This window comes from Balaenoptera musculus, chromosome 18, assembly GCF_009873245.2.
Source record: "Balaenoptera musculus isolate JJ_BM4_2016_0621 chromosome 18, mBalMus1.pri.v3, whole genome shotgun sequence".
Classification (NCBI taxonomy): domain Eukaryota; kingdom Metazoa; phylum Chordata; class Mammalia; order Artiodactyla; family Balaenopteridae; genus Balaenoptera; species Balaenoptera musculus.
In genome coordinates, this window is record NC_045802.1 from 14,759,525 (window position 1) to 14,775,718 (window position 16,194).

Sequence of the window (16,194 nt, forward strand, 5' to 3'; positions counted from 1 at the left end):
GAGAACATGGGAAATCCTACATCCACATCCAAGACAACAGTGCACATATGTGGAAGGGGAGATATAGTACGCGGAGCTTGGATTGTTATGGGGAGCCAACTGTGGCCAGGAGTGAGAAAAGGCTACACTGACTTTGACCATGAACCTATGTCCCCCTTTCCAGCCACATGCACGGTGGAATGCCACGGTCCCGTAGGGAATCCTGGTCTGCCCAGGTGTGCCCAGTTCCTGCCAACATCATCAGCTACAAACTGCTACCCATACGGAAGGTTCCTTCATAGACTGCAGAGAGGACTAACTGGGTAATCTCGTCATAAGGTGACACTGGGGCATGAGTTTTAGGAAAACTCTGGGGCTCAGAAGTAGAGATAAACAAACACTAAGAAAGTCACGCCTCATACACAGCAACTCTCACCAAGGAGGAGTATATCAAATGAGGACTGGATTTCATCACAGAATCATACTATTTTAGAGCTTAAAGGCACATTTCTTTTTTTGAAAGATTTGATCGACAAACATATGGAAACTGTAACTTACAATGGAATGACACAAGGACATTTCGTGTTTCATGGCCTTTAATGCAAATGACTCATGGCACATAAATAATAATCACTGATAATATTAACTCATAGGTATTAACCAAGGGATAACCAGTTTCCTTTCTTGCTCTGCCTTATTACACAGCTGTAACATGACTAACATAAGCTATGACAGGAATCTCTTAGGTCTCCTAACTAAAAGATTCCTTTACTACAAGTAATGGCTAGCAATGTTCAATTACAAACATGTTGACAATAACACTTATTCTTTATAGATAAAATAAAGGTATAATTGAAAATGTCAAAGTTTCTATGAAAATAAGATGTATAAAATCAATCTTACATCTACTTATATTTATGTATTTGCACACTTATTATTTCCTGCACTTTTAGGGAGAGAAAAAGAAAATATCTGTTTGTGAGAAGCCAGTGAAGTTCAATGACACGACACTGAGAGTCACTTTAGGTGTCATCAAAAATGCTCCTCTTAGAAGCCCCCAGGTGTGCTGAGCAGTCAGTAACCCTCATTTGCACACAGGTGAATGTGAAACAGTTACAAAATTAGAGATGTCTACATTGTAATTTTATACAGTAAAGTTACATCTACATACTGTGGTAACAATGTTTGTTACTTTTTTAAATGTTTCACTCTGTAAATCAAAACAGAGCTGCTATAATTTATGTTTTCTTGTTTGTTTTTTAATTTTCTGAGGAACTAGGGAAAAAATGCCTGGTTTTTTATATACACGGAAATATAAAATTACTGAGACATCATTCATTTATTCATCTAAAAATAGGAGCAGCAAAACCCGTTTGCCTCTATCTCAGAAATGTCTTCAAAATCGTTTTCTCTGTGTTTCCAAAGCTTCGATGAGGTTCTCCCCATCTCTGGCCAAGCCTGCTGTAACAAGCCTCTTGCTGCCTTCCCTGGTTTTGTCGTTTCCCCAAATCAGTCCTTACTCCTCATTTGCTACTGGATTATATAGTTCCTAAGTCAATTTCACCCATAACCACTCAAAAACTTCATTTAACTTTAGTGAAGTGTAGAATTCTTACCATAGAATCTGAACAGGGACCTTCAGACCTGATCCTTTGTCACATCACCTCTGCCCCATACCTTAGAGTATGCTGCCATTCCCTGAATTCCCATCAGATCCTTTTACAACTCCTTGGCTTTGAGAATTTGACATTTCCCCTGCTCGAAATCCCAGGGAGCCTCTGCTCATCCTTCTGACCCAGCTCAATAGCACCTCTGCTATGACGCCTTTCCAAACCCCTCCAGGCACAAGGTCCCTCCCTTTCCTGTGTTCCTACAGCATTTTATGCACACTTCAATGGACCCTGGGCATTTTTAAACATCTGTGATTTATGCCTATTCACCAAAACCCCCCAAAAGTTCATAGTATGACATAATCTGCCACTTGGCTAAGGTAGGAATTTGAATTATACATTGTATTTTAGCCAGGCTCCAGGAAAGCAGAAACCATCCTAAGTATTTCAAAGACAGAGGATTTAATATAATACAGGAAATTGGTTACACAGACGACAGAAGAGCTAAAACGCCAGACAGGAGTTAAAGAGGTGACCCAGAAACTGGCATCAGCAGAAAACTGCTACCCTCCATGAGACTGGAGTGATGCCGGGGGGGAAGACGGCATTACTGATGACTAGGAGAAGCGGACTGTGTGACTAGGGGAGGGTCATGACAGTAGCTCCTGATGGGAGCTGGGACCGTGAAGGGCTGGGCTTTCCAGAAGGAGAGGCAACTGCTGCCGAAGATTCTGCCCAAGGGAGAGCTAGAGAGGGAGAAATACCCTGGCTTCTCCCTGCCTCCCATCCTGCAAAAGTGCCTCCCACTGGCTGCATCTACCCAGATGCCAGGTGTCGAGGCTCCTGGGAAATGCCGTCTCCTGCGATGCAGGAAAATGACTGGTGCACCGTGTGAGGCTGGTGAGCATCTCCCTTGGCAGCTGAAGAAGCCTCACCAGCCGATCACTGTATGCAACGGAGTGGATGTCTGTATCATGAGCCCTTTGGATTGTGATTATACTTCGCATGTTGGTTTCCTCCAGAAGACTGTGAGCTCCGCTAGAGCAGGGACCTTATCTCAACTTGCATCCCAGCACCTAGCATGGTATTTGACATATAGTAGGCACTCAATAAATACTGCTAAATGTCCATAAACACTAATTCCCTGGATTTATAACATATTTTAACTCAGCATTTCCTAAAGTTTGTTGTGCTGGCCATTAACTCGAAAAGACGCTGTTGCCTGTAACAGGCAAGTAGGACTCTGCCATTCCCAAATAAGTCTGTGAAACATAGCGTTCAACAAATTAAGCTGGTCTCTTGGTCCATTCGAGCTGCAATAACAAAGTACCACAGACAAGGTGGCTTAGAAACAACAGAAATTTATTTCTCCCAGTTCTGGGGGCCGGAAGTCTAAGATTACGGTGTCAGGGTGGTTGGGTGAGGGTGCTTTTCTCCTTGTATCCTCACATGGCAGAAGGCGCAAGGATGCTCTCTCAGACTTCTTTTATAAAGGCATTAATCTCAATCATGAGGGCTCCACCTTCAGGACCTAATCATCTCCCAAAGCCCCACCTCCTAATACCATCTCATTTGACATTAGGATTTCAATAAATGAATTTTGGGGGTGTCACAAATATTCAGACCACAGCAGCTTGTTTCTTTATTGCAGATAATACAGTTCACTCAGAGGTTTCAAAATGTGCTTGAAGACAGAGATGCAGAATTATGCAACATCTTTTCAACATATATGACTATGGAACACTTTTATCAAAAGACTGACATTACACAGGGACATCAGTTAGGGGGTCATTGCTTTAAGTGTCTTCACATTTAAGACATTTTATTTCTTCTTTGAAATAGTCCTGTGAGGTATAGAAGAACAAGGGCACACCTTTCAAATAAAAATGTTGCTAATAAATAATTAAAACTAACTAATATATCAAGTATTAATCGAATATACAAGATGTCATTTACTATTCTAGTCACCGTAGGGATAGAAGCAAAACGTAAATCTTAGTTCTTGCTCTATTTGAAGAGATAGGGCATACAAGAAAAAAAGAACCATAAAATGGTACTTTCTTTTTATCCAACAATATTTTTATATGTGTTTTAGTACATCATGGTATCTGATGTTGCCTGATTACTGAAAATGAGGCACATGGAAGGTTAAATTATTCACTGAAGTTATACGCAGGTCAGTTCTGGACCTTACATTAACACTTGAGCTTTGTGAATTCTAAAAGAAAATCACTAACTGGTATGATGTCTATCATATAAAGAAAAGAAAGGATAACTAGATCCCCCAATAATTAGTCAGCAATATCAATGCACCAACACTGGGGTATTGTTGAATCCAACCTCGTGATCTTCTAAAAATGACCATTCAAAAGTCCCCGGGAAATCACCAGACTCCTTTAGAGGGATCTAGCTAGAACTCTCTGTGTTTCTATCATAATATTTTATTGATCAAGGTTGACAAAGTAGAACATTACCTTTCATTTCTAAAGAGAGACACAAGGTCCTCGGTTTTGTTATTTAAGAAGTGTGTCCTCACCAAATGAACCTACCTACGAAACAGAAACAGACTCACAGACATAGAGAACAGACCTGTGGTTGCCAAGGGTGGGGGGAGGGAGAGGGATGGAGTGTGAGTTTGGGGTGAGCAGATGCAAACCATTATACACAGAAGAGATAAACAACAAGGTCCTACTGTATTGCACAGGAAACTGTATTCAATACCCTGTGATAAACCATAATGGCAAAGAATATAATAAAGAACGTGTGTATATATATATATATATATATATATATATGTTAATCACTTTGCTATATAGCAGAAATTAACACAACATTTTAAATCATCTATACTTCAATTTAAAAAAAAAAAGAAGTGTGTCCTCTAAAATTAACATTATCTTCAGTCTTAACAAAAGATTATTACAAGGGCTTCTAACAATGGAGAACTTACACTAGGGAACTTACACTAGAAAACTTGGCCAGCGTGTATTAATGAGAGATAAATTCTTCTGTCACATAATTTTTAAAAGACAGTATATTTGCTTTGGTTGGAGGTTTTGGCATTCTCCCCTAATGGCCTCTCTACTGCATGTTACCTTATTAACATTAACCTGTTTTGAGAATTGGCAAAAAGTTGCCATATCATATTACTTCAAGTGGTTCTATGGTACTACAAACATAAACTGGGGACCAAAGGAACAATAAAAATATTCACCTATGTTAAGAGACTTATTATTCATAATGATCAGAAACTCTGAATTGTACAGATAATACAAGATGGAATTTCAATTAACACTTTAATATTATGATGACAGAATTCACAGCTCAACAAGTAACTAATGGGATAACTCTGGGTGTCGCTCTCTAAAATTCAGTGTTCACAGCTGTTTAAAAAAAAAAAGAGAGAGCGAGAGATTGAGAACAAATTACCTGCCTCACTGGGGTGAAAGAAATAAGAACTGAATATGTTCCAAGGATCACTGGTCCCTTCAGGGAGCCAGTTCCAAATTAGTTAGCGAAACACTTAACACTACACTTAATACTATACCTTCCCCACGCCCCCAGGAGACTGGTGTAAGCATTAACATACTCCAGGCTCTGTGAAGTTCTGCTGTAATGAAATTTATTAACTTTCCATAACCTAGTGTTTCTCCAATCTACTTGTTCCCAAAACGATTCTGCTTTTTCAACACCTACTGGTACCCACTCAGGAACCAGTGCTCCCAGAACACACTTGAGGGTGATGCCTCATGAAAACAAAAAGATGAATTTTAACGACCTCCAGGAATGAAAGCTTTGAACTTAATGCTGTTATTCTTTCTGATTATAAGCAACGCACACAATAAGACACCCTTGCCAGGCTGGAGGGAGCTGCAGAGCTCAAGTACCGGCGATGTAACGGTGATGAGTTTATTTGGAGAGCAAATTGGATGCATTTCGTGATGTTGCCTACACAGAATGAGGTAACGCTCTCCTGAGTGTGCCTTTAAAGTTTTCCTTTTAGAATTGGTTGTGAATTCACATGCCTCAGTTGGTTTTCCTTGTAACTGAAAATACGTTTTTTTACAAGGCAACAAACCAATCTGCAATCTATGTGTTGGTGAAGCTAACCAGCCCGGACGGACCCTGGCCTCAGAAAGATCAGGCTACAGGTGGTGGCAACAAAGGGAAGTAAGTTAAAAATCAAATGATTCTCCTAAAATATGGCACAAATGAAACTACCTACGAAACGGAAATCGCCTCACAGACATAGAGAAAAGACCTGTGGTTGCCAAGGCGGGGGGTGGGAGGAGGGTGGAAGAGGGAAGGATTGGGAGTTTGGGATTAGCAGATGCAAACCAGTATGCATAGAATGGATGGACAACAAGGTCCTACTGTACAGCACACGGAACTATATTCAACATCCTATAATCAACCATAATGGAAAATAAGATGAAAAAGGATGTATACATATAAAACTGAGTCACCTTGCTGTATACCAGAAACTAACACAACATTGTAAATCAACTATACTTCAATTAAAAATAAATAAATTTTTTTTAAAAGGGAAAAAAAATCAAATGATCCTCTTAGAAAGACTCTACTCCACATAAAGTAAATGAAGATTTGAACCCTGTCAAAAAAAAAAAAAAAATCTAAATAATTCTAGGGAAAAAGTCTTTCAGAGCTGCTAATATGATATGCCCAAGTTCAATGGACAACTCCTTACTCCTCCATTTTTAAGATTTAGTATCATTATTATGCTTTACTTCAGAGATACAATCTTGGAAGTCAAAGCTAATAACAGAAAATAAGAGAAAACTGAGTATACTTGGCAGAAAAGAAGCCAGGGATTTGGGCACACTCTACCTGAACAGGAACCAGCCACACCTCACTGATACAGGGTGAATGACGCAAAACACAGCACTGGCAACGAGGGCAGGTCTGTAATTTGCAATTGGAGACATAGGCAGAAATAGCATCTTCATCTAAGTGAAGCATGGAAAAGATTTGGTTCTTCCCCTTTCTGGGTGTATACACAGGCCTGACCATCCCAGTAACATATAAGGCCACTAATATAAAGGAAAACACAGTTATAAACTGCTCTGTTCCTACACTAATTCTGATATCTGTTGCTTATATCACATCATCCCCCAAACAACAACTATCATGGAAACAGACTGATAATCCAGACTTAGCTTTACAGAAGTCTGTGCTCCCACACCAGTAACATATAAGGTTTTAAGTGAATAAAATTGTTCATGTTTCTCAAAATGTGATCCATGGACCATCTATGTCTAGAACTGCTGGAGAGTTTGTTAAAAGTGCTTCCCCTGGACCACCCCCAGACCTACCAAATCACACACTCTGGGGCAGGGCTTTGGATTCTCCAGTGGAATAAACTGTCAGGTAACTTTCAGGCCCACTAGAGAACTAAAAGAATATTGCACTGAATTCTGATGTCAATTACTGATGTGGAGAACTTGGAAGCTTCACAGAAAAGTCTGAAAACAATGAAACACTTTACAAAGTTAAGACAAAAACCAAGTTCCTCTGGGGTGGTGGGGAAGTATGTTAAAAAATAAATAAATAAAACCGGTGGCAATGACTACTTGGAAATGTAATTTTAAAACATTATTAGATATAAACATATAAAACTCAGTGTTTTAGATCTTATAAAAGATCAGTTAATTCATCAACATCCCTGCCTTTAACAAATCCCGAGCTCGGAGTAGATGCTATCTGTGGTGTTCGTTTGAGCTGTCTACACTGCATCTCCCTTTCCCTTCTTCCTGGCTGCCAAGCCCCACTCACACCCTTGCACTGTTTAGGTCTCCATCTCAAGCTTGCTCTCTGTCGTATCAGTGTGCCTGGGATGTCTGAGTGTGATGGAAGGCGTGGACTGTGGTCCTAGAAAGTACTGTCAGTCAGCATCAGCTTCTTCCCTAGAGATGCTTAAGACCACGACTTCTTAGTCAAAGCTGATTTAAGTACCATCCTGCTTAGGAGCAGAAGCTCAGAGTGGCTGGTTCCTGAGTGCCCTCCTGGCCTAATCATTCTGGCTTTTCCAAGATACACGTGGCTTTAGGGAGTTGGGACCAAGAACTGTCTTGGCCCATCTCTGTGATCTGCAGTAAGATCTTTGTGTCTTTCAGTTAGCCAATTCCCTTACCGCAAATCCACTGCCTGAGAACTACAGAGGAAGTATTAAGGTCTTATTTTGAGTTCTCCATCTGTCAAATCTTGTTTCTGGTACAGGGCAATGATAAATAAAAGAATACATATATAATATATACATGATCATTATGATGTGTATATAATACGTATTAAGAGAGAGAATTCCAGGATAACAATTTTCTGTGATAAAAACCAGGATAGATCGATGTGTTCAGTCAATACCAAACTACAGAGATGGGGTCTTTTTACAGTCCAGTCAGAGAGGTGTAAATAAGATCATGATAAAAACTAAACATTAACTAAATTCTGAATGTAAGCCATCTACCAGAAGTCACATCTTAAAAAATACAAAATGATTAACTTAGAGCAGGGTTCTCAAGGCGGTGGTCTCAGAACCAGCATCATCTGGGAACTTGTTAGAAATGCACATTATCAACTCCCCTGGCCACCCCCCCAAAACCTACTAATCAGGGAGCCGCCCTGGGTGGGCTCCAAAAATCTGTTTTAAAAAGTCCTGAGGGTGACTCCAATGCATGCTAAAGTTTGAGAACCACTGGCTCAGAACTCAAGGCCGCTTGCGTGGACTTTATATTGTAAGGTTAGAGGGAGCTGAAGGAAACAGCAGTCGTTTGCGATCTATGAGGTGCAATTTAAAGAGGAACAAAAAGAGCTCTGCCTGCTCCCCCAACTGGCCCAAGAAATGCCTCGATTTCTTAAAATTAGAGCAACTTCTTTCAGTTAAGACACTGTCACTAAAAAGCCACCATGCCCATTAATACGCCAACACTTATTTATCTTATTCCTCAGCTGTCGCTTGATAGAGCCTGGATATGAAGGAAAGCACAATGGGACACACCATATGTCAGGTCAGGTTCAAAGTGGAGCAAGGGGAGGAGAAGTCCCAAGCCCTCATCCAAAGGGATGAAAGACAGCCCAGGTGGAGCCCTACAGTGAGGGGACCCTGAGAGGCAATGATGCTTTCAGCACAGAGACAGGGATGCCCTAAGAAACACTTTGTCATCATTACCGTCTTGAGCAGCGCTTAACCATCAATTAGTTGAGGAGATGGTCTCCCCTGGCTTCTCAGAACAGAGCAGTGTCTACACTGGGAAGGTAGTTGTTTGCTACTGATTAGTAGTCTACACTCATTTTATACATATATGTGACTCACGTCCAAACTAAATGTGGAATAATACCAATTTGGGACTCTTTTCCATACCCCCTCGTTAGGGCACCAACAGTTCCCAAAGATGAAATCTACAAATTCAGACCCTGACAATTGCAAGCACCAGTGGGCAGAACTTAAGATAGCCTTAATATGTCTTTACAGCGTTCCTACATGCTTCATTTACAGAGCACGTAAATAAGATATTTTACTAACACGTATATCCAAAGTTTGGTATGAAGTTTTAAAAATTCTGTTAAAGTACTTAATGACTACAACAGTATTTGAAAGCATGTGATTTTGTGTTCCACAAACAAAAACAACATTACAACCTCCATTTTCTCATAACACCATTATCATAGTCTCTGCATGTTAACATTTTTATTAAACGTGATATTTCTCAAAGGCTTTCTACATGCCTTTTAAAAATTCAATTGAGGGTAAAACTCAACCCAGGCTGGTTTTTAAAAATTATGACCAAGACATGACTTAAAATATAAGATGGAGATGGTGGCAATTAAAGTTTATGCTCAAGTTACCACAAGAAAGGCAGAAGTCATTGACTCCTTGAAGTATTTCTTTTATAGGTAGTAAATGTCCATGGACAACAGTCCCATTTTGTGTTGTTTCACCCGTTTACAGGTGACATTTTAACCTCTAACCAACCATAGCAAGACAATTCAAAATGAAGGTTGACACTTTGTCCTTTAACTAGTTCCAAAGTACTGCAGGGGTTTTACTGCCTGATGTTACACCATATGTGCAAACTCCAGACGCAGCAGTCATGTTTAAGCAGCATGCCTCTGTACTTTGCCATTATCCTGTTTCCTGTTGTTCTGGAGCAATCCTAACTTTAGCTAAACATAACCTTTCTGGGTGAATCATTTTTAGTAGAAGAATCCGCCTTATAGCAGAGTGCCCTGCACTTTGACTGTATTTCGGAAGCATGGCCATTGATGGAATTCATAGAACCCAGTGGTTTGGTATTTTGCAGTCTTTATGAAACCCACCCATTTTACGAAAACTTTCATAAAATAAAATTATTTACCACTTTTTTTATGAATAAAAACTCAAACAATTATGAAATGAACAACAGGAGTAATTCTTTCTGAAGCATTTTTTTGGTCAACTGGTCTATCACTAAATGGTAATGTTTAATGGCAGATTTTTCAAAACGTTTTCCGTAATTCAAGTTATTTTTTAATTCTAAAATGACTACTATTTTGGGTAATGGGATACATTTACTTACTCAGGCCCTCAAAAGGTTCGAATCAGAAAAGCCCTCTTAGGTTTTATATTCAGAATTATTTTCTGCCAGGATTTGAGAAATGCTAATAATAACCTATATCCGGGCTTCCCTGGTGGCGCAGTGGTTAAGAATCTGCCTACCAATGCAAAGGACACGGGTTCGAGTCCAGGCTCGGGAAGATCCCACATGCCGCGGAGCAACTAAGTCTGTGTGCCACAACTTCTGAGCCTGTTATCAAGAGCCCGCAAGCCACAACTACTGAGCCTACGTGCCACAACTACTGAAGCCTGCGTGCCTAGAGCCCGTGCTCCGCAACGAGAAGCCGCGACAATGAGAAGCCCGCATACCACACTGAAGAGTAGCCCCCTCTCACCACAACTAGAGGAAGCCCGTGCACAGCAACGAAGACCCAACGCAGCCAAAAATAAAAACAAACAAATAAATAAAATTAAAAAAAATAAATAAATAACCTATATTCTCAGCTCAATGTCAGTAACTCTTACCAAACCAGAGTTCATGAAAAGCATATACTAAGGAAAACAGTCCTTTAAAAAGTATACATAACTTCCCCAATGGCCTTTCCCCTTGAGTTTTATGTAAAGTAGAACATTTAGCTCTTTATAATTCCCTCAAATCTATAAATCTCACCAGTCTCAGATTCACTTCCTGTTGCCTTCCTTCATTATACGTTTAAAGGTAATCAATAAAACTGATTTCTCTTTGCAAGCACTTTCCTGTTCTGCCAGAAATAACAGTAGTCCCTGCCCTAAAACGAAAAAAAGGAAAAGGAATATTTACCAGGAGAGGAGAAAAAGAAACTGCCCCAGCATTTTTCCTGAGCCAAGTGAAACACAAACAGCAAATCAAGTTTATTCTTAAAGAAAAAAAACCTTTAAAATATTCCTGGCATTAGTCCTATTCTTCAAATCTGTGGTATCAACAAGTTTTTAACTCTGGGTTTGTATTTCCACTCTCTACAAAAACCTCATTATACTGCCTAATAGCTTTACTGTACTGTCTTTCTGTAGGAATCCACACATCACACGCAAGACTTGTGCTCAATGCTGAACAGTGAAGCAGCAGAGGAAGGATAGTAAGTCCCCCAGCTTGCCTCCTAGGGCAGAGTGGGATGCAAAACCAGTGGGAAAAAAACAGATGAGAACAAAGTTACATCTGGTAAGGAAATCAAGCACTGCAACAATGTATCTCTGACTCAGAAACGCAAAACTTTCGGGCACTTGAATTTTTAGCACAAGAATTTTCTGACTCAAAAGTTACTTGAAGGTTTTATATTAAATCATCTGAAATCATCTGTTGGGGTTTCTCCAATATATAGACTCTACTTCAGAACTCTCCATTTTTAATGTTTTTTCTTCTGCATTTTTTACCAAAGACCATGAGAAAACACCCAACGAAAGAGCAACAGACTTTTACTTTGTGATGAAGTTAGGAATACATTTTATACGTTTTCCTGGCTTCCTGTTTTCTTGAACTCTGTACTGTCTACAGAGGTTGTCCTATTTCACCAAGGCAGATTATAAATCACACAAGTTCAGCCCGTCAGGTTGAAAAATGGAGGTGAAAGGCACAGCAGAAAATACATGAAGTATAATTAAAACCATATGACCAGAGATACTGAAGCAATAACTTGTTGGAGGCAACCCAAGTAAAAATCAAACCTTTTCTAGTGTTAGTGAGACTGGCCAGTCCCTTTGAAACAAACACACATCACTTGCTAAATACTCTTTTTTTTTTTCTCCTTCACAGCAAAAGCAGGGGGAGAAGTTCAGCCCTAACAAGGTAATTAAGCCTATCTTTGTGGCATAGTTATATTCATAGTTGTTGATGTAAAACTGATCTCTCATTTAAAACAGTAATCATTTATTTAGAAATATAGTTTAAGATGGGGCAGGGCTCAATTTTACATCCACCAAAAAGGATTAAAGGCTTATGATGACAATGTTGAATCAAAAACCTTTTCTTTTCTACTTTCCTATGAAGTTTTCATCTTTTAAGACCTGAGGATTCCAGAAAGACACAGATACTGTAATTGCTTGTTGTTGATCGTAAAGAGCCAGCAGCTATAAAATCCAAACTGTCTCCTGGACTACACTATAAACAACCTAGACACCACTGCCTCACAGATGTGGTACTGAGCTGGCCAATGATGTACATGTTTAAGGATGTACAGAAATTAAGAGCTCTTGAAGTTGTAAAGCATCTTTGACTTTGGCAATCTGTCCCCAGAGCCTATGTCCCCTGAGTGTTCCAAGGGTCAATTACCATAATCTCAGTAGATAACTGGAACACAACCTTCAATATTGCTTTGGGGTTCCAGTAAACAATGTTAAGTTTAGCGAAGTCACTTACCCCCCAGAAACTGAATTCCTCCAGCCACTCTTCCCACTGTCCGGGAGATGAGCTCCGACACACAGCAGCCCATGAGGGCGGTGAGCGCCACGAGGAGGAGGAGGCCACAGCCCAGGCCTGTCACGATGGTAGAAATCCTCCATTCTGCGCTGGGGATGCCCTGGAAGGAGGCGTAGCGCCCACATTCCTCCACCATCACCATCATCTGCCGACTCTCATCGTGCACGGGATACGAGCACCTCCGGAAAGTACCGAAGGACACAGGCTTGCCCAGCTGAGATCCCCAGAGCCAGTAAGGCATGAAGAACCCCACGCAGGAGGTGGCAGCACAAAGAAACGAGAGCAAAGCCCAGATGACCCCGGTGCAAGTCAGACTGGATGCCATCTTTCACCAGACAGGGCAAGGAGGACTCAAAGTAACTGTTCTGGGTCTGCAGGAGGGAGTGAAGGTGTGAAACCAGCGGGGACCCACAGGTAATCCACAGTTCTGTGATGGGGGAGTGTCTATTAACAGAACGGACCTTCAGTCTTACTGGGCATCAACTTCCCATCCTGTGCAGTAAGGAAGATGGTCCCTGGTAAAACCATAAGAAATATTAAAAGTTAAATGTTTTTAGAGACGCGATTAAAACCGATTCAGTTGGTCTACAACTTTCAACTAATAAATAGTCAAAGACGCCTCCATACTTCAAAAGTGAGAAGAATTCCTTCTCTCTATAAACTTCTCCGTAATTCAAATGCTGTCAGACTGGCTCAAACCTTTTTCATGTCTTTATCTCCTATAAATGTCCCCAAATTAACTCATGCACTTAAAGAAATGCATGACTTCTACTTGCCAAGCCAGTGAATTCATTTCATATACTCACATTAAAAGTAATGTAGCATATTTACCGGCAGTAAACATAATTCCAAATGTTATAATAAAATGAACCATACTGTGGTTTGTTCAGTTGGCTTGCAAGTTCATGCTCATAACTTGTCACAACTTCTCTGTGTCTCTTTAGGTGCATTAACACTCTGCACGAGCCCGAACAAAATAATTAGGATCACTTTCACAATTATAGACTGCCCAGGCCTACAGAATGGATGGGACTATTATGCATCCCTAGTCCTCATTCAGTAGCATTTGTGAATGCCTTCAATCTTAACTATCTTCTAGTGCCAACGAAAGAAAGCCTGTGTACGACTTATTTTCATATCTGCAATTTTGATTCACGGCCTCCAATTATTGGAACCATCTCTGCTGCTGAAGGAGTGTCAGTGTCTAATCTGAAAAAGAACCCATACTCGCTAGGACTCTACATCGAACCGCAGTCATTCTAGTGATTCCACGTGCATTCACTTCCATACCTCCCTCCCTCTCAAAAAGAGTTCCAGAACCACTTCCCACACTTTTCAGAGAGAATGCAGAAGCCCAGAGCCACGCACCCCAGTTCCATCCCCAGGACTCTTTTAACTCCAGCGTAATCTCACCCACCCCCTCTCCTTTCCCAACCCTCGCCCCTGCCCTTTCCTTCCCACCCACCGCCCCATTTCCACCCCAGTGTGTCACTCCAGGGTTGCTCCGGCTACTTTTTTTTTTTTTTTTTTTTAAATCTTGTCAACTGCGGTCAGCATCAGCATTAGCGGCTGAAGTTGGTCTGCTGGGCCCTGAGGCTGGGGAAGACGGGTGGCACGGGGAGGTGGGGTGGAGACCGCCCTCACCTCGCGCTGGGGCAAGGCGCCCCGGGGTTAGCCAGCCCCCGGCAAAGGCCTCCCCCACCCCACCCCGAAGACACACAAGGATCCCTCAACCCCCAAAGCGGGAGAGGGGCGTTTTCCAGCCGGCCCCGCGCGGAGGGAGCGGATGAGGATGGGCAGGCAGCACCCCCCGGAGGCAGACGCCAGCAGCGGACGCGGCGGGCAGGGAGAGCCGGCCGGCAGCACAGCTCAGGAAGTCCGGAGCCCGGGCGCAGCCCAACTCCGGCGTCCGGAGAGAAAGGAGCGGAGCCCGCGCCCCGTGGCAGCCGCGCGCGGGACTCACATGGCTGGCGGGCGGCGGCCACCTTCTCTCCCGGCGCCGGGGCGCACTCACAACTTGCTGTCTCTCCCGGGCGGAGCATCCACGGCACGCGAGACCGTCCTTCCCTCTTCGCCGCGGTCCCTAACAGCCGCGGAGCCCCCGGGCCCGACGCGGGAGGGAGAGCAGGGGCCGGCAGCAGGCGGAGGGCTCCGGGAGGACGCGCGGCGCCGCCGTCCGTGCAGCCCCGCTCCCCGCGGCTCTCCGGCGGCGGCTCGGGCGGAGCGCTGTGGCCGCGCGCGGGGCTCCGTGGCTCGCGGGCGGAGGGGCGGATCTGCCTTTGGCAGGCGAGGCACGCAGCGCCTCCTCCCCTCCGCCGCCCGGCCCTCCTCTCTCTCCTGTCCCCTCCCCTCGCGCCCGCCGGGACCCGGAGCGGACGCGGCGAGGGCGCGGCGCGGCAAGGCGGGGACCCTCCCGGCACGCGGGGCGGGGCGGGGCGGGGCGGGGTGCGCGGCCGCCGAGCGCCGGGGTCTCCTCCCACCCCCCGGGCGGCTGTCTGGGCTCCTCCAGCCCCGAGCCCTCCTCCGCCCTCCTGGCCCGGAGACTCCTTCCTACGCGAGAGCGGCGCAGGCAGAGAGACCGAGAAGTAGGGGTGAAAGTTGCTTGTCCGCTCGGGTGCTCTCCAGGGGCCTGGAAGATGAAACACGCTCCCTGTTCGCTTTTCGGGGGTCTGGTATTTGGGGTTTAAGCTCCGGTTTCCGACCGCCTTTAGGAGACGGAGATGGAAAGGAGCGCCTTAGAGACTGGGCGCAGTGACCCTTTTGAGCTTTCAGGAGCTCTTGGCACGTGGTCACCTTGGAAGGGGGTGAACAAGGCCCGTGTGGGCGTGGGAATGAGAGGCGAGAGCGGAGAGCCCGAGGCTCAGGGATTCCGTCAGGCAGCCGCCTTTCCAGCCAAGCCAGGGAGAAAGCAGGGGGAGATGACAGCGAGCCTCCCCCAAGAAACATCCTCTTCGGGAACCTCTCTCAAAGCATTTCTCCCTGTCTGTCCCCCTCTCTCCTCTTTCTCTCTCTGTCTCTGTCTCTCTCTCGCTCTCTCCCTCTCCTCTCTCTTCCCCTCCCCCCTTTCTCTTCCATCCCTCCGTCCAATCAATCTTGCAATCAATACCGCCATTGAATTTCTTTACCGGATTCTGATTTCCCCTCTGGACTTAAGGTCTATTTTTTTTTTTTTTTTTTTTTTTTGCTTGTCATTAGCGCTAACCTCTCTGGAAGTTTAGAGCTACATTCAGTAGACTGTGGGTCTCTGCTGAAGACGGTATTTTAAGAATCCTGCCATCTGGGAATAGCAGTTTGTGAAGTAGCTACTTCCTCAGTACAGTTTGTGCTTTTTCAAAGTAGTTGAAAGTTAATAACTGGGTAGGTATATATTTCATAGTAAAATTTCAAATTGTGCCCTTTTAATTAGCCATGGTGGAGTACTTTTTTTTAATTACAGCTGGAGATGTGCGTTCTTTCATTATTATTTTGAAAGGCTTTGTGTAATTAGTTCCAACCCTTTATGAGGTCATAGACCTTTTTAAGAATATGGTGAAGCTGATAAGCCTCCCAGAAAAAGAAAAAAATGCACACAAAAAAAGTTTTCTCACAGTGGTTCTCAAGGGAGA

General features: G+C 43.3%; 1 protein-coding gene across 1 annotated transcript in view; it reads right to left on the bottom strand.

Annotated features, from left to right (window-relative positions):
* Positions 1-14,817, bottom strand: part of LHFPL6 (LHFPL tetraspan subfamily member 6) — a 237,122-nt gene extending 222,305 nt beyond the window's left edge. Inside the window, exons 1-2 of the mRNA XM_036831855.1 lie at positions 14,553-14,817; positions 12,530-13,104 (exon numbers count right to left, since the gene is read on the bottom strand). Of these exons, the coding sequence (XP_036687750.1) occupies positions 12,530-12,914 (385 nt within the window). The 5' untranslated portion in view covers positions 12,915-13,104; positions 14,553-14,817. The remainder of the gene's footprint in view (positions 1-12,529; positions 13,105-14,552) is intronic.
* Between the last annotated feature and the right edge of the window lie 1,377 nt (positions 14,818-16,194).